This window comes from Trachurus japonicus, chromosome 22 (genome assembly GCF_045865225.1).
Source record: "Trachurus japonicus isolate A0001 chromosome 22, Traja_1.0".
Classification (NCBI taxonomy): Eukaryota; Metazoa; Chordata; class Actinopteri; order Carangiformes; family Carangidae; genus Trachurus; species Trachurus japonicus.
The window spans coordinates 26,601,029-26,624,896 of NC_140928.1; the positions used below are offsets into that span (position 1 = coordinate 26,601,029).

At 44.4% G+C, this 23,868-nt stretch overlaps 2 protein-coding genes across 5 annotated transcripts; both read right to left on the minus strand.

Moving 5' to 3' along the window:
• Positions 1 to 181: 181 nt before the first annotated feature.
• Positions 182 to 4,433, minus strand: adss1 (adenylosuccinate synthase 1). The gene is made up of 13 exons (XM_085766509.1): positions 4,195 to 4,433; positions 3,144 to 3,246; positions 2,991 to 3,053; positions 2,855 to 2,905; positions 2,662 to 2,728; positions 2,442 to 2,549; positions 2,277 to 2,358; positions 2,065 to 2,191; positions 1,809 to 1,963; positions 1,106 to 1,230; positions 839 to 936; positions 578 to 727; positions 182 to 382 (listed from the first exon to the last, which is right to left on the minus strand). The coding sequence occupies exons 1-13, from the start codon at positions 4,381 to 4,383 to the stop codon at positions 330 to 332; spliced, it is 1,371 nt and encodes a 456-aa protein (XP_085622635.1). The 5' UTR covers positions 4,384 to 4,433; the 3' UTR covers positions 182 to 329.
• Positions 4,434 to 4,691: 258 nt separating this feature from the next.
• LOC146964179 (inverted formin-2) lies at positions 4,692 to 23,373 on the minus strand. Of its 4 annotated transcripts, XM_085766504.1 has the most exons (23): positions 23,123 to 23,373; positions 19,466 to 19,876; positions 18,122 to 18,237; positions 17,776 to 17,935; positions 14,927 to 14,960; positions 14,505 to 14,646; positions 14,147 to 14,279; positions 12,723 to 13,325; positions 11,294 to 11,436; positions 11,117 to 11,178; positions 10,922 to 11,024; positions 10,738 to 10,823; positions 10,512 to 10,612; positions 10,359 to 10,429; positions 10,159 to 10,266; positions 9,968 to 10,038; positions 9,294 to 9,414; positions 9,009 to 9,173; positions 8,699 to 8,801; positions 8,448 to 8,600; positions 6,305 to 7,171; positions 5,964 to 6,011; positions 4,692 to 5,248 (listed from the first exon to the last, which is right to left on the minus strand). In XM_085766504.1, the coding sequence occupies exons 2-22, from the start codon at positions 19,860 to 19,862 to the stop codon at positions 5,965 to 5,967; spliced, it is 3,786 nt and encodes a 1,261-aa protein (XP_085622630.1). In that variant the 5' UTR covers positions 19,863 to 19,876; positions 23,123 to 23,373; the 3' UTR covers positions 4,692 to 5,248; position 5,964. The 4 variants fall into 4 exon arrangements, with proteins under 4 accessions (XP_085622630.1, XP_085622631.1, XP_085622629.1 ...); XM_085766505.1 differs by lacking the exon at positions 5,964 to 6,011; XM_085766503.1 differs by lacking the exons at positions 4,692 to 5,248; positions 5,964 to 6,011 and having other exon boundaries at positions 6,111 to 7,171.
• Between the last annotated feature and the right edge of the window lie 495 nt (positions 23,374 to 23,868).

Sequence of the window (23,868 nt, forward strand, 5' to 3'; positions counted from 1 at the left end):
TTAGGCTACAGATGAGCTCCAGAAATCAAAACACTGATTAATGATCTGCAGAGTGCCTGCTGTGGATTTATTGACTTTTATTTGAAAACACATGTGCTGGTTTATTGGTGACACAGTAACAAATTGACATTGGTGGTAAAATTAAATCTAATAGGCTAATTGTATCAATAAAACAACAATAGGCTGCAACAACAAAACAAACATAGCCAACACTGTTAGATGTTTTGTTTATTAACTAATGAGGAGAAAATAATTTTAGGTGATGAAAATATGCCACTCCTGCCACATTATTGTCTTTGTGTCCATCAGAGGGAGGTAAAGGTTTCTCTTTAGAACATCTGGATCATGCACTCTCTGGACTTTCCAACACCAACCCACTTGACTAAAGAGAGAGAAAGAAAGAGAGAAAGATTAGAAAAATCATAACAAAGGCCATTTCTGATCAGTGAGACAGCACTGCTAATGGATATTGTGCAATTTCATAACTAGCCTACTGTTTATTTAGTTTGGAGGCCTTCAGGGCCAAGTTCTGACAACAGCTGTTTTGCATCTTGTTGGTGTTTTGTGTGAAACTCACTGGGAACTCCAATGTGGTTCTCAATGAAGCGGATGTAGTTCTGTGCCTTTGTTGGAAGGTCGTTCCACTTCCTGGCTGCAGACGTGTCCGTCTTCCATCCAGGGAAAGTCTCATACTCAACTTCCACTTTTTGCAAAACATCCATGTTAGCTATAATTATAAGAAATCAATCATTAAATCACTGCCACTTCCACTCTAATCAAATAAGGCATATGGATCTGTGAGTCTGTCTCTACATGCTTCCTCTGTTAATTAGCCTACCTGGGAAATGGGGAATTCTTTTTCCGTTGAGTTTATAGGCAACTCCAACTTTTATTTCATCCAGCACATCCAGAATGTCAAGTTTTGTCAAAGCAATGCTGCAAGGAAAGTACTGTGTCAATGGTCAACTGCTTAATATGTGCTGTCTCATTCACTGGTGGCGCAGGAAAACAAAGCTTGTGATGTAAATGTGCCCCAGTGTTAACAAAAAAAAAAAACCCATAACAACCACAAAACACCTTTGGATTTTCTTAAATGTGCACTCACGCTGTGAAGCCATTAATCATATGAGCATATCTGACGATGACAAGATCCAACCAGCCGCAACGTCGCTTCCTTCCCGTGGTTACACCGACCTCATGACCCCTCGTCTGCAGCAGCTCTCCTACTGCCTAAAAAGACAGAAAAAACCCATCCTTAACTGTTAAATTATAATAAATTTAAAAAATAAAAAGAATATATATAATAATATATATATAAGAATCCTAAAATATACTTATTATATAATAATTATATATGCATTTGAGTACAATAAAACATCACATGATCTGGGAGATAGAGTTTTGACATTAAGATCGATGTCTCTATGGTCAGTTCCCGTGACAAGTAACATAACCCCTGCACACACAGTAAATATATCCCGAACCCGGGCTCTGGCCCTAAATTTATCCCTGTGAACATGTGACCTGCATAAGAGGTAAAGTGTGTTTGAGCCCGTCTCTCACTAAATCTGACAGCTGCACTCGGCCATCAGAACACACACGCCCTCCCCCGGCCGTGCTGTCTGGGTGTCAGGCCCATTATCACAAACTGTACGTGTCCAGCTCGGTGTCTGCGAGTTACATAACGAACCACATGTCCCTCCTCTATACGATAAAACCAGCAGTGAAGCAGGGAAGACATGTGACGACATGTGGCTTACACATGTTAATGCTCCTCGTGATTTACTCAAGTAACACTGAGCACTTACATTGAGCTGTTCTGTGGGGAACGCTCCGATTCCCACTCTGGTGGTGTAAGCCTTCGCTACGCCAAACACGTCTCCGATATTCAGAGGAGGGATGCCGAGACCTGTGCATGCCCCGCCCACAGTGCAGTTTGATGAGGTCACAAAAGGATAAGTGCCTGAAGAGAAAAAAAAATCTATGTTACTATCACACAGACAGACTCCTCCCTAAGTCCATTAAAGCACATGCATGTTTCAGAAAGAACCTGTTGACCCTTACCAAAGTCAATGTCAAGCAGAGCAGCGTTGGCCCCTTCAACCAGAATTTTCTTTGGAGGTCCATGAAGAGCTTCGTACATGTAATAGACCCCGTCTCTCACCATTGGCCGCAATCTCTCAGCATATTCCTGACAAAAACACACATGTGATTAGTCTCACCATTGGAGGATCAATGATGATAAACAATTGCTGTTCATTTCTATGATGAGTAACCTTGAGTTTTTTCAGCTGGTCCTCGACGTCAACTGTCAAGGCTGGATACATGGACTGGTACTGATGAACAAGGTTCTTGAATCTGGAAGGAAAGCAAGTCATGAATCATATCACATCACCTTATTTATTTTACCACTTCATTTTACAATTTCCTGTCATCTGCACCTGGTGGAGAAGTCCTTAAAGTCGCCCAGGAGGTCACAGACACGCAGGCCAGTGCGAGATGCTTTGCTCGAGTAAGCAGGTCCAATGCCCTTCTTGGTTGTTCCAATGCTGTCAATATGAAACAGGTGGATTATTATTTCCTATCTTTTGGCAAAAAAAAAAGAAGAAGCTGGTCGGTGATGTCGATCATTGTGAACCCTGTCACCTTCTCTAGCCTTACTTCTTTCCTTCTTGTGCTTGTCTCTCAGTTTCCTGCAAGCCATCGACAACCTGGTGGAAATCAAACACTGCACAGAGACAGCAAACAAATCAATATAACACAACCTTTTGCACACTTAAAAGTACATGAATTTGCAGGGGCTGCACACAACTGAAGCCAATCCCTATTAAACAAATGCATAAACCATACAAACCGATGTGAGCTCTGTCTGAGACGATGAGCCTCTTGTCCCAGCCTTTCAGACCTGGCCAGAGAAAACACACATGTGAGGACACACCAAACTAAGCTTTCATTAGTGCATCACATACTGTATTTCTTCTGTAAAATACCTTTTTTGTCATTTTTATCTCCTTCCTCGAACAGGCCAGGTAGATGTATGACCACTCCATTGCCTACCGGAGCAGAAGAAGAGTTGATTCATTTAGTTTGAGTAAAACTTCTATGATGTTCTGTCAATAAAGACCAAAGATGGAGGCCTTTACCGATGAGTGATATGCTTTTGGTGTTGATGATTCCACTTGGGAGAAGGTGGAAGTCATACTCCTTTCCATCCACTACCACTGTGTGTCCTGCGTTGTTGCCTCCCTGTAAATCAAAGTGGGGTACACACCATGAGTATGTGGCTCTGTCAGTGTTGTGGTATCATCAGATCCAACATGTTTTTATCATCAGATCCAACATGTTTTTTTTTACCCAGGACCACCTGGGGCGTGGGGGCGATTCAGCCTCGTGCCCACGTCTTGTCTTATTTTCGTGAGACAGTGATAAGCCAGCCTCTTCCCAATTCACCCAGCTTTTCCAGCACCTATTTTAACAGGCTTGGCTGGCCCTCCTAGTGGATCCTCCGCTCTAAGACCTGGCCTTCTCACGTATCAAGCCACCCTGAGAATGTGACCTCGCTCCAACCCGGTGGGTGGGGCTCTCAAGCCTCCGGGACACAGGGTGCCAGTCCTGTCAGTGCAGAGTTAAGTACAACACAGCAACTGTTGGCAGGTTTCACATCGTGTCCGTCCCAGTGCCGGAGTGACCTCTGATTTCTGACCACAGTGTTATGTTTCCCTTCGCGAATGGACAGACGCTGACGGGTCTGAGGTTGTTTTTATTGTGAACTCTGAGTCAGTTTACATTCTGATCAGGCAGGACAACTTTCCATGAGTTTCACAAGTCTGTGCAAGAATTGTGTGTTGTCCTTTAAATACTACACTAATAAAACATAAAATTTAATTACATGTTGGATGACACTTCACTTATCCACCATTTAGATCAATGCTCAGTATGTGTTAGTAATAGTCACAGATGGGCTGCACATGCAGGTCTGTTTCCAGCAGAAGTAGGAGTGTTCTCAGTCTGGGCACCTGTTGCTCTCCACCACACCACCACTACCACTGACCCCCTCCACACCGAGCGCATAGATAGAAATTCATAATGTAAAAGTGGCATTCATTATTCATTCAGCCACAATAGACAAACACAAGGACACGCCCCTGCGGACCGTTCAGCTGTAATCAACGAATCCCAACAACATTTACCTACCTGACATCTGCAGACAACGTCAGCCTCGGTCGCCAACAAATCCACGACTTTTCCTTTGCCCTCATCTCCCCACTGCGCACCGAGCACCACCGTCGCCTTGTTGCCCACGTCGCTGCGCGATCGCTTCAGTCCGCCCGCCGCGGCTTGGTTCGTGTTTTTGTGGTCTTTCGCCGACCAGGTGAGCGACATGGTGGAGGTGGAAGAGGTGCTGGCTCTAGTCTGTCCGCCTCAAGAAGACTAAACCGTCTCCAAGAGTGGCATTGCCATATCTGTAACTTCATAGCCTATGATGTCAGAGCCAGACGCGGGCACACACACAGGCTGAAGTGCGCGCTTGGGTGTGTGTCTCTCTCTCTCTGTGTGTTCGGCCTGCTAAAGCGCCGACAAAATACACTTCACACCGCAGTAACCGGGATTTAGAGTGGAGATCCTGCTAATAAAAGCGTGCTGGAGGTTTTACAGTGTGTAACCTGCATAATAAAGCTGATAAGAACAACTGAACAGTAAATTCACTTTTATTAAAATTGACTTTAACATTAAAAGTTGCAATCCACTGTATGCTCTCTTCTGTTAGATGCCATCTGAATAATATAGAAATAAATTTAAGACATTATTCAAAGCAACTTCATATTCAATGTTACATTAAATATCTTGCACCACACTGCATCCTCCTTCCCAAAGGTGTCGAAAGGTCAATAAAGCTCATAACAAAACACATACAATGCATATTACAACAGTTATACAAAAAACATACAAAGCATAATTAACTCTTTTCTTTTTGAATCAAAAGCACTTGTATACACAAAGACTATAATTCATTTACATAAAGTGATACGTTTTACATCCATGCTGTGAAGGTCCCAGCCTTTTATATGCATTTCCTCTTCTGAGTTCTGGAAAAACTAATCATTGCAAAAGGAAGACTTCTGCATCCACCCATAGGAGTCAATATTCATGTAGTCTCTAAATAAAAATATACTTTAGTCCTTCCAGTTGTGAACTCCACTGAGATATTAAGATTTTCTTTTTCCTCTGGATCTCCTTTTTCTGTCACCTACGGAAACAAAAGATTAAAATGAATGGATAAAATCAAAAATATATGAAGATAAATAATTTAATATCTTTCAAATTATTATATTTAAAATTTTACATTAAAACAGTTTGCACAAAGGTAGAGAAATTCATTTATGGTTGTTTGCTGTGCAAACATCTCTGTTTAATATATTTACAGCACATGTAGCTTTCTTAAGAGTCAGATTAACAAAGTACACTTCACAGGAAACACAAGAGTTTGTTGTTAGACAATTATAAACAGTCCCACTTGCAGATTTTGGGAAAATGGACAAGAAAATATGGAAGGAGGAGACACAAAAGTGACAGTTTTCATGAGATTACTCAGTCCACGATGACTTCACGATGACGTCAAACACTGCAAGGCTGTTTGAGATCAGAACACTGATGTTAACTGCACCACTTATAATAACAGAAGTATTGTTAGGAGTATTTTCCCCCAGGTTTAATATAAAATAGAACCACCAAGGCACGTGCATTAGGTCAGATAATGTTAAAATGTTTAGCCTGAGAACCACTGAATTAAAAAAGCTAAAGAGAGAGCGAGTGTTAAAAGCTGGACGACACAGACAAATGAGATCCAGATCCCAGTTAGATCGACAAAATGACGTGTTATTTGAGACAAAGCTTCGACGGTGATTGAGTTCGTTAGGATGATGGTCCTGCTTACAGTTTGCCATCCCATCGATTTGACCTACCTCACTGCAACACACAGCCTTTTTTATGTTTAGTGTGTCCTTTTCCACCTTGTGTGTCAGAGACGGAAGAACAGAGCATTCAAACAAACTGACCAGAGATTTCAAGTCCATTCAGTATTAAAAGTCTGCATATCAAGTGCTACAACACTGCAACCGTACTCTTTAATAAAAATGCATGTGATCATGCAAACCACTTTAGGAACATATACTTAAAAAACCCACACATAAGATATAAAACACAAAATGCAATAAAAACAACACAAATAAGGGTCTCCCTTTAAGACAAGTCAAGAAGCTAGCATTCCAAAGGTAGTGTTTATTGAAGTGAATAAATAGATTACCTTGGTTATTCTTCTTTTTGCTTCGTTTAAAGAAGCTGTGGTGTTTCTTTGGGTCTGACTTTAGGGACGGAGGCTCTGCTTCAGATACTGACGGCAGATCCTCTGGTTCCAGTCCATCTGGGACGTCATACCCCTCAATGCCCTCACTAAGTGTGGTCTGATTGCTTTTAGGGTCCGAGTGCTCATGACTCACAACCTCATCCTGGCTGTGTGTTCTTGTCGTAATGGATTCTGGCTTCTCTCCACCCTTCTTTTCTCCCACAGTCTCAGCTAAATGGATTATTTTATTACCAGTTTCACCTTTCCCGTCTCCCGTTGTATTGCTTTCACTACCCTGCGTCACATTCATGTCTGTCTCGGGCACTGGACATTCCTTGATCTGCACATCCACACTAATGTCTGCTGGTTGCTCGGGCTTTGGTACCAGGCCGGAGGTGGCGTCTGACACGGCCTCTAAAAGGTCAGAATCTGAGAGGGAGGACGGGCTGAGGACGCTGGTGTCAGCTGAATCCGTTGAGAAGCCATTTGTGGTGAGAGATGGTTGCTGTTCCCCTTCAGCCTGAGGCAGGGCTGGGGCTGGCGCTGCAGGAGGCTTGGCCGGGCGTGGAGCCTCCTGCAGCGACGCAGGCCTTTCCGGGGGTGCCTGTGCCTGCGTGGTCGCGGCTGGCTCTGCTGGGCGTGTGCTGGGAGGTGCAGCTGCATTGTCTGGCGCGGCAGCCTGCGGCGCTGGCGCAGTCTCTTCTGACGGGCTGCTTAGACCGTTCACCTCGCCTGTGGTGGCTCGGTGATCCTCTGTCGTGGTTTTGGTAGGAGCGGAAGTGGTGGCCGCTTCTGCGATTCCGTCTTCTGCAGGCTTCACACTTGATCCTGCGGCGGAGAAGTAAACAGGACCAATGTGGAAGGAAAAGATTTAGAAAACCAGAAGGTGTTTTTGAAGAGTTGAACAGTTAGGCTGTCTTTACTCTACAAGGATCAACTGGCCCAATTCCGATTTTTTCCTCTCAAGTGGCGCAGATTAGATCTGCAACATGAACATGTAAACATGAAAAAAACAATATCAAATATTCAGGCCCCCCGTTATGTGGAAATAAATCAGATCAGATATCTGCCAATGGGTCTGCAGACTAAACAGACAGATTGGACATTCCCTAGCAATGCAAGTTGTACATCATCACAAATGCGTCGATAGCACATATTAATGACAGTGTGTGTTGTTTACTTGCAGCTGGGCCAGCTGACTTCCTCTTTGCTAGCCAACCACGTCTATGCATGCAAGACGTTTTGTGCAGGAAAAGCAGGTGTAAACACAGACATCAGAAATGGATCACTTCAACAGAACATGTAAACAGAGGGACAAAAAATAAATCGGATATAGACTAATCGGAATTGGGCATCGAGGCCTGTAGTTTAAAGAGATAGTTCAACATTTTGGCAAATTGTCATATTGTCATAATCCCTACAGTTTTAGGAGCAGGTGTACCTTTAATTGTCGGTGCAAGCTATTTTTAGAATGGAGGAGCAGAGCCGTGAGCTGCACAGAGCTACGCTACGGAGGCTAATGGAGTTTCTTAGTTTCCCTCATCAAACTCATCAAATACACAATCCAACAACTCAAAAACACTCTGGTGGACAAGTTGTGACCTGCACAGTCACCACGCTATGAGATAACAGAACATTAAGAGACAGAGTTGTTTTTGAGGTAAAGTCATGCAAAACCACTGACGCGTGTTCTGCTCGTAACCAAGAAATCCCATTAGCCTCCGTAGCGTAGCTCTGAGCAGCTCGTGGCTCTGCTGCGCCATTCTAAAAATAGCTTGCACCAACAATTAAAGGTAACAAACCTACTCCTAAAACTATAGGGATTATGGCAATGGGCCAATTTGCCAAAATGTTGAACTATCCCTTTAAAGAAGAAAGCCTTGCAGACTCTGCATGAGAATGTGAGCTACTGCAGCTCTACAAAAGCAGCAAAGCGATGGAGCTAGCTCATCAAGAGGTGAGTGGTGTAAAAGCAAATGAAAAAGAGCTCTAGATAAAGCAGCGAAGCTGTGTGGCGGCTCGCAGGTAAGTGGCTCGGGGGTGGGGGCGGGGGTGGGGGCGGAGCTGGGAACTGCGGATGGGGGCCGCAGTCTCTTGTCCTTACCGGGTGGGCGGGAATCGCTACGCATTTCACTAGAAGTTCGGCTTTCCGAATCGCACCTTGGCCTGGTCTTTCTGAGGCTGAAACCTTTCCTGATATCTGCCAGGAGGTGGTCGATGATGCAGCCGTCGTCCGGCGGCGGGATGCCTTTCTTAACTGGATAAAGAGGTAAAAAAGAGAAAGAGAGCTTTAACTTTATTCAAATGCCTTCCTGATGAGGGCTTTCTTTTACATCAGAAGGCTCTTTAACTTACTTATTTTTCCATTCTCTCCCTTCTGTCTCTTGGACTCTTCCTCTGCCAGCTGCTGCTTTCTCTTTTCAGCTTTGGCTGCCTGCTCTTTTCTGGTTTTGTTTTCCTGTTATCATCAAAGAAGGGATGTCACTTGCTGCCAAGTACAGAACGTACACAGCAGTCTGTCTTTGTAGCATTTGGGCAGGGACATATTAACATTTTCCAGTTTCTCACGGTTAAAATGACACACATGATCCAAAGACAACATCCCCGTACACAAGAGGAAGACTTCACGACGCCGTACGGCAAAACAAAAAGTGTCCTCCCTGACCTTCAGAGCCTTGATGAAAAGTCCTCGAAAAGTCCTCATGGTTCCGAAGAGTTCCTCGAGCGACAGCTGGTTGGGGTCCTCACATAAGTAGACGGCCAGCTCGCACTTCTGCTTATCGATCTCAGTGAACCTGACGCTTAAAGCCTGACAGGCCTCTCGACTCCCCTGGAACCAAGAAAAAGGGGGAAATGGTGCATTTAGGATGTGAACCCAGATCACAACAACATTTGCAACTCTTTTTAAAAAAAATCTTATTTGTAGAGAAAGCAGAGAACATCATCTTACTTCGAGAACTTCAGCGTATTGCTCCTTCACCTCCTCCACCGAGTTGGAGACCTTCTTGGCAGTCTCATTCAGTCGTTTCAGTAAGGCACTGGCTTCTGACTGGACAGAGTCCAGATTAACTCTGGGGACAAAGTCAAAGTTTTATGTGTCTGTTAAAGAGATAATTCAACATTTTGGCCCACTGCCACAATCCCTATAGTTTTAGGAGTAGGTTCGTTACCTTTAATTCTCGGTGCAAGCTATTTTTGGAGCAGAGCCGCGAGCTGCTCAGAGCTACGCTATGGAGGCTAATGGAGGCTAATTGTGTATTTGACTCATCAAATACACAATCCAACAATTTCAAAACGCTCTGGTGGACAAGTTTTGACCTGCACCCAGTTGTTTAAGAGGTAAATTCATGCAAAACCGCTGATGCGCGTTCCTGTCGGGGGCAGTTTTTTAACGTTCCATTATTATCATCTCATAGCGTGGTGAATGTGCAGGTCACAACTTGTCCACGAGAGCGTTTGAGTTGTTGGATTGTGTATTTGATGAGGGAAACCAAGAAATCCCATTAGCCTCTGTAGCGTAGCTCTGAGCAGCTCGCAATAGGCTAATTTGCCAAAATGTTGAACTATCCCTTTAAAGATCACAAAGAACATGAGCTGAGAAGAACATATCAAACGTTTTCGTACCCTGCTGCTTTTTCGCAGATCTCTATATCATCTGGCAGCTCCAACAGCTCCGGGTGCTTAGCCTCTGCTTCCTTTGGAAGAGAAGCCACACAGTTGGGAAAGATTACACCGGATCATGACTGAGGTGGTGGTATGGTGTTGGGGGGTGGAGGGGGACAACAGTTATGGCAGACATGAACCAGTTAGCGTACCTCCAGGATGTGATGGAGCAGCGTTATGCGGCTCTTGTTGGCCTTGGTCTCGGTGAGCTTGAGCAGCGAGCTGATCTTGAACCCCTCTGCGTTCCCCGTGTGACTCCCCTGGAAGCAGAGCGACGATTAAACAATGCAAGCTCTTTTTTCTAATAAATGTCAGGCGGAGTTAAATATAAATGAGCCGATGTGGTTCTTACATAGTTGAGAAAATTCCCCACGTCGAGGATGAGCTTGCAGAACTCTGGCATGAGTGTGCTGTCTCTGAGAGCTGAGAGAACAGTTACCTCTGGAAGTTAGTAAATCATACATGATGTGTGTCATTTCAGCAACAGGCTTTAGGGTTTACTCACACTGGCTGGCCTCCTCCACCAGTTTGACTTTAGGTCTGAGCATGTCCAGCACTGATGAAGTCTCCTCGCACAACAACATGCACTCAATCCTCAACTGGTAACTACAGAGACAAACCAAATGAGACAAAGTAAGCATGGAGCCAATCATGGTGGCATTGGGATATAAAGAATATCATATGCAGCATAGGCACGAATCAGAAAAACAAGAACTGGAAATAATCATCACCTTGACACAGTGAGGAGGGAGGTGTAGAAGCGATCAACATTCGCCAACTTGTCTTTTTCTCCTTGGAAGGATTTTAAGTTTTCGATCTAAAGAAACAACACAGTGACTCAGACGTGCTATGTTATTTTTAAAGTGTGCATCACGCGTAAAAGTCGTAGAATACAGAAGTGTTACCAGAACACACCTCGTGCTTCTCGGGCAGCAGCTTTAGAAGCTGTTTTAGCACCTCCACGTCAAACTTAGATCGGTCTCCGTTTTGAATCATGGCTACAAACTCTTCATTTTTGCTGGGCAGAGAAAACGTAAAATATTGAGCTGTAAAAAATATATGTATAAAGAAATACACAAACAAACATGAAAATAATGTGCGATGTCTCACCATTTGAATTGCTTTAGAAATATGTTCAAATTCAAGTTTTTCTTTGGATCAATGAATGTAATCTGTTGGGGAAAAAAAGGCAGGAGGTGGAGAGGCACATTGATTATTCAGCTCTGATAATCAGGTGCGTTTGTGCTGCAGCTCTGAGGAGCGATGTCGAGTGTTGACCAAGCACACCTCTTTAGGCTCCTTCTTGACAGGAGCAGCTGCCCCCTTGTCTTTGTGCTCGGTCACCGGGAGACAGAACAGCTGCTCGATACTGCTGTAGTCCGGCTCCCGAGGAGGCTCCTTCTGAACCGAGGCCCACATGGAGTGACCATCTGTGTGTGTGTGTGTGTGTGTGTGGGGAGGAGAGAGAGAGAGAGAGAGAGAGAGAGAGAGTAACCTGTCATGAGCTCATGTGGCTCCGTTTTGTATCAACAAAACACACATTGTCTGAAACTCATTTGAAAGCTCAGGGGAATCCTGTGCAACATCCACATCGAATAAAAACCCAATTATGAACTATTGCTCTGTTGACCTTTCAGATGGAGAGCCATTTGTGTGGACATGTCCCTTCTGTCAGTGTCTCTCTATAATATTGTTCTGTTTAAACAAATAAAAACATCCTGAGGGGATGAGTACAGTTGGGATGGATTAATGCTGCAGATGGAGGGAACCAGGAGCAGATAGGAAGACTTAATGAGAAGGATGGAGAACCGCTTGTATTTTATTCTTTTAAAAAAAAAATTATTTATCTTTATTTTATACTCACTGATGATATTGTGGTGTTGGATTTTAAGGGTACTTGCGTAATACCTATTTTTAACTTGTATTCCACTTCTTTTAAAGGGATAGTTCAACATTTTGGAAAATTGGCCCATTGCCATAGTCCCTATAGTTTTAGGAGTAGGTTTGTTACCTTTAATTGTTGATGCAAGCTATTTTTACCTCGAGAACAATAGCATGGTGAATGTGCAGGTCACAACTTGTTATTTATTTTTTTAAAGTATATTTTTTGGGCTTTTATGGCTTTAATTGATAGCACAGTTGAGAGAGAGAGAGAGAGACAGGAAATAGGGAGGCAGTGAGGAGGAATGACATGCAGGAAAGGGTCGCCCGCTACGGGATTCGAACCAGGGCCACCTGCAGTGAGGACTGTAGCCTCAACATGGGGCAGCTCTACCAAGTGAGCTAAACGCCGCCCCGTTGGATTGTGTATTTGATGAATTTGATGACGGAAACCAAGAAATCCCATGAGCCTCCGTAGCGTAGCTCTGAGCAGCTCACGGCTCTGCTCCACCGTTCGGCTTGCACCGACAATTAAAGGTAACGAACCTACTGCTATGACTATAGGGGTTATGGCAATGGGCCAATTTTCCAAAATGTTTAACTATCCCTTTAACTTATAGTTCGACCAATTTCCTGTCTCTCTCGGCTATCAAATAAAGGCAAAAAAATGCCCCAAAAATATACTTTAAAAAAAACGCTTGCAAAATATGCCCTGAGTAACTCTGTGTGAGTGAGTGTGATATTGTGTTAGTTGGTCTGTGGAAACTGAATTGCCCTCTTGGTATTAAAAAAAGTATTCTGAATCTGAACCTGAAAGGATGTTTTTCATACTCACCAGTAACGGCGCGGAGTTTCTGCCAGTTGAGCTTCTTCATCCTCAGGGTGGGACACCGGTTGGCCTTCATGGGTGTCGCGCACCCCAGGGACTGGACGCTCTGAGCCACTATCAGTCCTGGCATGGGAGGTGGTGGAGGGGCCATGCCGGGTAGGGGAGGTGGCGGTGGCGGTCCGCCGCCCATCCCTGGCGGGAGCGGCGGAGGCGGAGGAGGCGCCATGCCCGGAGCGCAGGGCAGTGGTGGCGGAGGAGGAGGCAGCATCCCGGGTAAGGGAGGGGGAGGAGGTGGCGGTGGGGGTCCGCCCAGCCCTCCAGGTAGCGGTGGAGGTGGAGGTGGAGGTGGAGGACACTGGTTAGAGGGTTGGAGCAGGGATCCAGGGGGCAGAGGAGGTGGAGGGGGAGGAGGAGGAGGAGGAGGGGGGGAGGAGGTGCAGAGCTGCTTCTGAGGGGACGCTGTGCTTTTGTGCTGCTTCTCCGTGTCCTGATCCGTCTGCACGGCTTTGTCCACCCCGACCAGCCCGTCCACTTCATGACGACCCTCACAGCTCTTCCTTTTGGAGAACATCAGCCGCTGCATGATCTTCTCACAGGACTCCATCTGAGCTGCAGCACAAACACACACACACACACACGGATGAAACCCATCTGAAGTGGGGATGTCACAATTACTTGTTTTCACAATTAATCGCGGTATTAAACGCCACGATTAATTGAGCGTAAAGATTCCTAAATACCGTCACTTTCCGAAAAAGATTATGTTGGAATGAATGTGTGTGAATGCTTAGTTTCCTGCACTATGCACAGCGCTGTATGAATGTGTGTGTGAAAGGGTGAATGTGACCTACAGTGTAAAGCGCTTTGAGTGGTCCGAGAGACTAGAAAAGCGCTATATAAAAGTGCAAGTCCATTTACCATTTACCTTTTAACCATATCGGCAGATGTGCACTAAAGTAAAGGAAGCTGCACAGATACTGGTCCATTTCTCTAACGTAACACCGAATTGGTGGGAATTTAAATGTTTGCATCGCATGTCATTTGAAAAAACTTAAACATTTGGTATAGAGGACAAATAATGACTTAAATATTTCAAACTCTTCCCCTGGGGGATTAATAACTAGTCCTATATTAAGAGATTAGTAATGAAATAATATTTTGACTATATTAGATTTTACACATTCATAGTGTTGTAAAATGAATTGAATATGATAATATGTAATAATTGTGATACCGTGATTAAATCATACCAAGAAAATCTAAAATCGTGACATCCCTAATCTGAAGTTACTCTCAAACAAAAGCTTTCAGCCGTCCTGTCCGCTGCACACGGCCGCCTCCGCTTCACACATTAATCACCGAGGCGACCATTAGCTGACCATTAGCCTCTTCAGAGAGTGTATTGTGTTGTTGCTTCGGTGCTGACTCACAGTCCTGGGCCAGCAGTATGGCTCTGTTAGTGATGGCCTCCAGAGCCAGCCAGATGTCGGAGCGGCTCGGCCCCAGCACCAGCAGCGTCTGCAGGATGGACAGCAGCTGGAGGGAGGCCGGAGAGCTGCTCACCTGCATCCACACATGTGTGACGGACAAAATCAGGGAGGACGTTCCACATGTTTCCATATTAGCTACCAAAGTCTAGTATGTGCCACTGCAACTAAAGCTAATCCACATATCCAGATAATAAATGATATTTTTCCTCATTTCCTCACATCTGTAACAAAATGTTCAGGCATTCAGGCTCACAATTAAGTAATTTAGTAGAAAGTGAGTCAGACAGTCACTTCTTACCTTGTTGAAGAGGGTGGTGAAGACCTCTAAGTGATTACTCATGTCAATGCCTCCATACACCCGCAGCAGCTCCTCCTCATCTTCAGCCATCGCCTCTTCAAAAGCTTCACATTGAATAATCAAGTCTTCATCCTCCTGCTCCCTGCACAACACAACACAACACACACACACACACAGATCACTGATGGGACACGTCAACACATTAAAATGCCATTTTCAGTGAAAAAAAGCAAAGATAAAAGACCTTTGCACAAATTGCTGTCATTAACGGACACAATTTACATCCATCCTTTCCTAAAAGCACTGTTCCAGTTGTAGTGTTGATGCACTTTATCATCTAAAACTCTGTCTTTATTTATTATATAACATCTAGTTTGAATATTAAAACAAAATCAAATGTGGGCAGCAGAAGGAAGGCTCACCTTAACTTTGGCAGAATATCAAGTAACTGAAGCCCTGCAAGACAGTAACAAGAAAACACAACTCTTGAGTATGACAACACTCAATTCATCAATTTTTGAAGACAGCTAATCCTAAAAGGAAAGGGACCACACGTCTCACAGAGTCACAGAGGCAAACGGTTGGCAAGGGGTCACAGGTGAGCAATCAACAAATGAGGAGTGGCCAATCAGAAGGCTAATTGGCCCAAGGTGGTGGGTGGTGTTTTATGTGAATGAAGCCGCACCTAAGGGGGTGGATCGGACCAAAGATACTCTATATACCAAGACACCCTATGAGAAGCTGCTTAAAGCGGAACTATGCAGGATTTGGGCTGTAATTATTGTGGCTCAGAGTCACTGTGATGGTTGAGTGACCTGTTATGAAGTGAATGGGGTCTAGGCCAATGCGCTCACCCCCCCCACTGGCTGAAAACCGCACTTGCAAGATCAATCGTCCGTCTCGGTGTTACAAATCTCGTCAATGGATAGAAGTATCGCGAGAAACTGCCTTACGGCAGTACGAGATAAGAACGCACATGACGTCATGCATGTCACGAATCGTGATTGGTTTGAGTTCGGAAAGTCGGAGGAAACCATGGAAACATGAAATGTTTACTGATGAAGTTCAGCTTGTGGCTAACGGGGAGCTAATGCTAACACAGATACACACACCATGGGTCTTTATAAGATAATGCAATACATCATGACACACACACACACACCTTCGCGTTTTGGAACCTTTATTCCTGTGTGTGTATGTCTGTGTCTTTGTGTCTTTGTGCCTGTGTGTGGCTGTATTAGCGTTAGCTCCGTGTTAGCGTTAGCTCCGTGTTAGCATAGCGTTAGCTCCGTGTTAGCGTTAGCTCCGCGTTAGCATAGCGTTAGCGTTAGCTCGGTGTTAGCAGGGCTTAGCAAACAGCAGTAAACACAAGCACGTGGAGGGGGTGGAGGAGGTGGCGGCGGAGAGTTTTTTTTTTTTTACGACAGTGACATGTGCCTCCCAGAACTGTGGGGGAGCTCCGGAGAGGGAAAAAAAGAGAAACCAACGAAGGAGCGAGCTATTTCCGGCCGACTTGCATTGTTCTGCTTTAAATGACATGAAATAGTTACGCTTCATGTCTCCTAGTGGGCGTGGTCACCTGTCCCCCCAGCTCATGTTGTGAACGTGTTTGGATTTATAAAAGTTGTAGGTAGACGGAAGTGAGATAGCTATTTATATTCTCTTATGATAACATTCAATATTTACACAGCTAACAGTCATATTTAGCATAACGGAAATTATTTTAAAAATTAGTGAGGTGATCTCACGAGAGTGTGTTGTTGAGACAGAGACAGGTCTTAAACAAAGTTCATTTTTCTCCTAATGTGTCTGTCTAAAAATTGCCATTTTAGTGTCAAAATGTTCAGAAGAGATGTGTCTTGTGAAAAATGGTTCCGATATTTACTTAATTTACTATGGGGTGAAAGACTCGACCATAATCTGTGCTCACGTTCACGTCTCTCATTGGAGTTAATAGACTCAAGACTGCTGCTAGTCTCCTAAAGGGGCGGGGCCGTGGAGAAGCCATGTATACATGGAAGCTGACTGATCGGACTACGCACAGGCGGCCATATTGGGTCAGTCGACTTGCTCTGACTCTGGCTGCAGTAGATGATGATCCAGTCATCTGCACTAAATAAAAACACTCATAATGCTGTGGAATTTTCTCTGTATGTAGCTATTACTTTAACTATTTGCATAACGTTACTATTGCGTTACTTTCATAGAAAAGTACATGATTACAATTATTCGTAATTTTAAAGGTACAGTATGTAAGAAATCTAAAGCAACTGACAGTAAAATCCTCCTAATATGTCACAGAGACTCAGGAATAATGTTCATATAACATGATGAACTCACCAACAACAATTGTACAGCCAGTACAGTATTCGCATTCAAAATCTTTTTTTGCAGACTGCAAATCATGTTTATGTTTTGAATTTACGTGTTGGCATGTTGCGCCACCTAGCGCTCTCTCCCAGTCACGGCAGCGTCAGTGGCATTTCAGCCTCAGTCTGCTTCCACTGAGCTGCCGCTACGGATGGGAGGAAAAACGAGATCACTGTGTTTTGAATTCGAGTGCAGTAACCGTTTTTGGCCACATTCTTACATATGGCACCTTTAAGTATGCAGTATCATAACTGCATTTCTGAAGTTCATAACAAACCGAACTGTTTGAAAACTGGTCAAAACCTGAGCAAGTTCTGGTTATTATAGTAGACAGAGGCTTGATGCTCTGAGGAAACCAGTTGACTGAAGCAAGGTGGCGGCCGTGTGGCGACGCCGTGTCATTGGGCAGCAGCGTCAGGCAGCTTGTGGGATATGTGCTTGGTTTGAATCCACCCAGATTTTCTCCCAGTGCATGCTGGTCTTCACTGACTCTCAAATGTGATTATCTGCCGTAGAGTTTCAAATGGCAGATGTGATATCAGTGTGGTGTGATCTAATCAATGCAGCAGTGATGACATTTTCTTTAAAGTGAAACATCCAGTAGTCACTAGTTGCTTAAAAAAAAGGCAAAAGGTACACAATGCTGTCTGTCTGGTTTGCAGCATAGTGACAGTGAGAAGGAGGCCATTAGGCCTATTCTTAGACAGACCCAGTGACAGAGATATTTGTAATAGAGCTCCTGCTGATGGCCTGTTTTCCTTTTTTACATTCACTTTCAGCCCGGGGCGGGGTGGGGGTGGGGGGGGTGAAGACACTGTTGTACTGACAACTGACCACGGTGTGACCTTGGCCGTGATGTGGCTCCAGACTCCTGATTAATTAGTGAAAACAGAGAACCCACCGATAAACTCCTTTCTCATCTTATCTCTCTGTCTGAGGTCGTCTGAGCCGAAGATGAGGGCGTTGATGACACTGAGGAGTGTGACCATGTACGGGACGTTATCCGTCGCCTGCAGCTCGTTCATGATCACGCTGAAGCGATACTGCTGCGTCTTCACGCCCTGAAGGGTAAAACAAGGTCAGCGATCAAACTCTCAATCATTGTTGGAGGACTGATAATAAGCCTTGTACACCTATCCTGCCACTAGAGGGCACTGCTTGAGGAGCTGTTGTTCACACTGATCATTTCAGGAACTTAAGTTTTCAAGCTTTCAAAACAAAATGACTCTACATGCTCATCTACTTACCTTGTAATGATCCAGGGCATCCAGAGACAGGCGGTGTCCGTCCGTGGAGAACATGCTGAGGGCCGCCAGTAGCTCAAACACCTGCTTCTTCACCATGGTGTTGGACGTGTCCAAGGCTGCGGAGCATCATGATCACACACATCAGTATGAATACTCATATTCCCCATCTGTTTCTCTTAAATTTAAAGCATTGCTCTCTTTCTTTCCGTTTGTCTCTCTCCCTCTGTGTGATCATCCCCTTCTGGTGTCCAGATACAGAGCAGGATGCTTTGTTTCACACTCTCAACTCTCTCTCTCTCTTGAACTTTGCCCCGCTCAGATGAGGTGTTGTACCTACTTGAGATAAACAAGTGGTCGTATGTGTGTGTGTGTGTGTGTGTTTTTAATGTTGGGAAATCCAATATTCACAGCGCACTGTGACACAACATTTTTAGGAATCTCCCTAGGCAGCCCTCAATGATTCATGTCCACATGAAAAACTGAGTACAGTACATGGCTGGGAAATTCAGCCCAGCAGAATGAGTCAGCCGGATGAGAACCATCGAATCGTGACCAAATTAACTTGTAAATGTTAAATCACGACACCTGAGAAGCGATTGGAGCGTCAGGTCCTGCATGATATCAGATCTGTTTTTAATTAATAGGATGATTTGAATATCACGACCGCACTTGAAGGTTTATTTTCTGAAGGAGCACTGATCTGAGCCTGGATTAAATGAACACATGACGGAAAGTGTGCAGTGTGTGATGGAAATAACAATAAGCAAGTTCCCTCACCTTAATTATTATTATTATTATTATTATTAATATTATAACCTTTTTTGTTTTTTTCGTTTGTCCCATTGAGATCCAAGATCTCTTTTGCAAGAGAGACCTGGCCAAAAATGTTAATGTATATAGTTAGTTAGTCTAGATAGTTAGTCTTTTCAAGATTGTTAGTATATTGATGTAGCTAGAAACTGCAACTATGCAGGTTGTAAGCATGTGGGTTGAAGAGAGAGTTTAATACGTGTAGCCTACAGTAAATGTGCTAAACCTTTCATATTTAGTGGAATATATAAGGACATGTTTCCAGGAAAGTGAATATGGAAGCTCATGAAGGACCAGGAGGACTGTCCTTTACCACATGTCCTTAGTTGACTCTTGTTGCTCACCTGTGCAAATGATTGCATAAACTTGAAAAGGACTATGAAAAATACTTTTGTATTTTTGTACTGTTGATTCTGATGGAAAATGCCTTTTCCAAACAAAATTAAAAATTAAAAAAAGAAAAAAAGAAAGTGTGCGGTGTGTGTGTGTGACAACGTTAGATGAGATTAAAAGGCTGATGCAAGAGGAGTCAACCTTGTGAGAGCTTGCGGATGTATCCCTCGTTGTCTATAATGAAGTGGATCCCTGCAGAGGAGTTCATGACGGCCCGGACGCAGCTCACACAGGTGAGCTGCAGCAGAGCGTCGGCGATGCGGGAGCACCCGCGCCCCGACAGCCGGTCCAGGGCCTCCAGGAGCAGATCCAGCCCGCTGAGCTCCAAGAACTGGACCATCCATGTCTGGTCGCTGCCTTCCAGCCGACGCTTCAGCCCAGAGTAGTTGACCACGGTGGGGACCTGCAGCAGGCGGATGCACAGCTCCGGATCGGCGCTCTCCAGGTTGGCCTCCTGCGGGGTGTCCGAGTCCTGCGAGGAGCCCAGGCGACCCCTGACCGCCGCCCACTTCTTCTTCATGTCTGACTTCCCGGACATGATGGGTGGTGGAACTGCAGAGGCCAGAGGGACACAGAGTTCATGCAGATGAAAATAGACATTCTCTATTTTCATCATTATCCACAAAAGAAAAAAAGAAAAAGAAATTCAGCTTGTTTTGTTCTGCAGATGGCGTCTGTTTGTACTGATAACTAATGATTTTTGTCCGGTGTACAGTGGCGTAATAGCTATTCAGAGCACAGGAAACATGCCATAACTGCACCTTATCAGAAAGGAAAACAGAATAGGAAACGATAGCTCTGCAGTTTGTGTACGGGTAAAAGATATGTCAGCAGTCCAGTCATCGCCAGCGCTGCCAAGCATTCCATCTTAATCCTGCTTGAAAGAGAAAAAGAGGCTTGACTGTCAGCTCATCAAAACTCTGCACAAAGCCAGGCTCTGTGTTGTCTGGGCGCTGAGTATCCTCATTTACAGATGCAAATAAACGCATCTAAGTGATGTAAACACTGGACAACATGTGCATTCACTTGGCAAATGAACAAATATATATGATTTTAGAGAGAAAAAACATCTGACGTCGTTATGAATGCACATATTGATCCAACGAGAGCCCTTTTCCTGGCAGATCCCCAAAGCGTGTTCCCCTCCTGTACCAACCTGTCTAACTCCAAAACATCTAAAAAAAAAAGAAGGAAAAAAAGATCAAATTCCAGTACTTTGTACAAGAACAGGCACATTCCCACACTAATAAAATCAACAGAATAAGGTTCAGACCAAAAAAGGGGAAAGTTTCTCTAAAAGGCTAAAAATACTTTCTCTCTATACCGCAGTTGTGATATTAGGTGGTCCGTCTGAAGTGAACCGGGTGAGTGCTTCCTCCGTCTCCTCTTGTTGGTTTAACACTTGGCAAAGATAACGTACACAGATGAGACGCTGAGCGATGAGCACGTACAAACACAATGCTCTGCAGAAAAGTCACAGGACTGGGCGGTAGCCTATATTTTTGACTGTATGGACAACGTAAGGCTCGGTCCTCTGCATGTTTTAGGAACCTGGTAGTGGTAAACCAAAAACACCACAAGCTGTTTCCAAATGACTTTTTATCTCTCTGCTATCAAGGGGCAATTTGCAGAGAACAGAAGCAGGGCCGTTGCAAAGGGGAGAAATGTGATGACAATTCTAGGGGTCCACAGCCCAGGGGGGCCCCCAAAAAACCCCCAGTAGCCCAATCTTTCTATGACTAAATTATTCTGCATATTACCCTGACTAATACACATTGCTTTATCAGCATCAAAACAAAGTAAATAAAAAAATATAATACATGCGTGTAAGAAAAAAACTTTCAGGGGGCCCAGAATACCTAGAAACGGCTCTGAACAGAAGTAATGACTTGTGAACAATCTGACAAATTGAACAATTCACTCAGTGGAGTGGAGGTACCATGAGACTTTTTCTGTCTCTCATATTCTTGCAAAGGCATTCCTCAGCTCTGACCGAAAGCATTATAGTCCTGCTACCAGTATGAGAGTGTTACCGTGGCAGCAAGCAGTCAGACAATGGGGTTTCACAATAGGCCTTCTCAGTGCTCTTCAAAGAGCCGTGTTCATTAGCCACAGAATGGATGGGGATGTTCCCTCCCCCCTTCTTTCAGGCCCTGGCAAGACTTCTGCCCCACAGTCATTTCCACACACTCAGGACTCATGTACTGTATTGTCATGTACAGACAGGGAACAAAAGTTACAGTCTGATTCTTGTAATTTGAGGGATTTTTATGTCATGGCATTTCCTACAAAGTATGACTAACACTTGAGAGAAGCGGGTGTGTGTGTCATGTGCTCCATAAGCTGGAGCCTACTCCCTCCTCCCCTGCATGGCTCAGGAACTTTCAGAGGGAAGGAAAGGACTTTCCTGGGACAGGAAACTTGGCACGAGATAAACACGCTGGTGTGACACGCTCATGTTCCTCTTTTATTTCAATTCAGTTTCATTCCTGAACATCTTGCAAAACCGTTCCTATACACAAACAGCTGGCTTAGGCTTCAAAACATCAAAGATCAGCAGCTATGGGGAAGAAAAACATTTGCATATCCTTCCTCGGGTATAAGAAAACTGTCATCTGCCGACCCCCGTCTGCCAGAGCTCCCACATGTACCACTAATAGCAGGCTGATTCACTGCACACAGGACAAACCTACTCAGTCTGTCCTCTGGTTCAGCCTCCCACACATCAGCCCACTGCTACTGTGTGTGCAGCCTCAACATTTAGGAACAAACAGGAACATCTCTACCGATTTATTTCCTCTGACACATATGCAAAGCCAATACAAGCGCTTCCTCTACTTTACTAATGTGCTGCAATAATAATAAAGAGTAAATAAACACATAGATTTTCAGATTTGCACATTTTTTCCCAGCTCCTTTTCATTTCCCTCCGCTGACATGACAGATTTAACAAGATGATATGATGATATGAGGAGTCAGTGTGTTCACCTTTGATCACCATTCACCAGTCATCTGTGTTAACACAAGGATTGTGTGTTCCTTTTGAGGGTTGAGTAATTTTAGAGAATAATTCCATCCACACACCATAAAACCTTTCGCAGTATTTGCAGAATGATTAAATACCAAGGAAGAACATCTGGTCCTCATTCCACTGCTTCCCTTCAGTCCTCCCTTTCCCTTCTCTGCTATGTGAGGGAGGAACCGACATACCAAACTCTCTGACTACACATTAGGAGAAGTCTGATCTAGTAGTTTAGTTTATAGCCTACAGTAGTTTCCGTTATTCCCAATCTGTTACAGGGTTTTACTCAGTAGTTATATATTAGACTCGGTCCAAACAAGTGACAGCCCATCTGCTCCACACAGCCTTAGCCTACTACTGCAATCCTCGGCTCAAGTGTGTGTTTGTTCATCACAGCCGTCTTCTTCCCCTCATCCTGTCCAAAGCGAGAACAGATCACCACATCCACAATGGACCGATTACACAAACAACACAACACAACTACACAACACAACACAGTGACAGCATGAGAGTGTTGTTGTGCGTCAGGCTGCATCATGTCATCTGCTGTCTCGTAAAGCAGATTAGACAGCGACGTTTAACGCTGCCAACATCGTTACTTTGCGCTGCGATTTATTTTCTCTGCCACATCCCGAAGGAGCAGAGCAGAGCAGGACCAGACCAGGCAGCTCGCAGCGGTCAAACACACACACACAAAGCACCACAACACCAGGTCACATCACATCTCCACACACACTGTTGCATCGTTTCAGATCGCCTCTCTAGTGCAGACTTACCTGGTTTATTCCATAAATATAGTAGCCTGCTACACCTGCAGGTTTGCAGTCCTCTGCCGCGTGTTTTCAGGTGTGTGTGTCTGTGTCTGTGTGTGTGTCTGTGTGTGTGTGTTCCTCAGCTGCCGCCGTGTCCCTCTGCAGACAGAGGAGACGTGGACCTGTGGAAACAGTGGCAGCTCAAACTACAGTACGGGATCGGGAGGGCACCGCTTTCAAATTGCCACGGCCCCCTCAGCTTTCAGTCACTGGAGGGAAAGCTGGCGAAGGTGAGGCGTTACAGGGCGACGACTTCCGGTCGGACCCTTCACAATAAAACCAATGCGTATGTTTTACTTTCCAACAGGCTCAAGGCAGCTTTTGCAAATTATGTAACTAACACATTAAAAATTAAACTACAGTTATGGCGTGAAGAAACATGGTTTGAGCTAAGAGTTAGCTGAGAAAATGAAAAATTTAGCAGCAACAGGAAATAGGCTACTTCCATTCAGATAGGCTATGAATAGGATAAAACATGTCTGTCCCGCCTAAGCATCTTCTGCCTCTACAGAAATGTAATATAGAACATATTATCCAGAAAGATGTTGCCATATAGCCTACCATGTCACATATAAGGGGTTAAATTGATGTTATATGCATGCATGCTCTGAATATGCCCATCGTAAACACATATGAAAAATATATTTTCATGGATTATTTGTTGCAATTATACTACATGGTTAATAATCTGTGTGCAAATTTAACAGCAT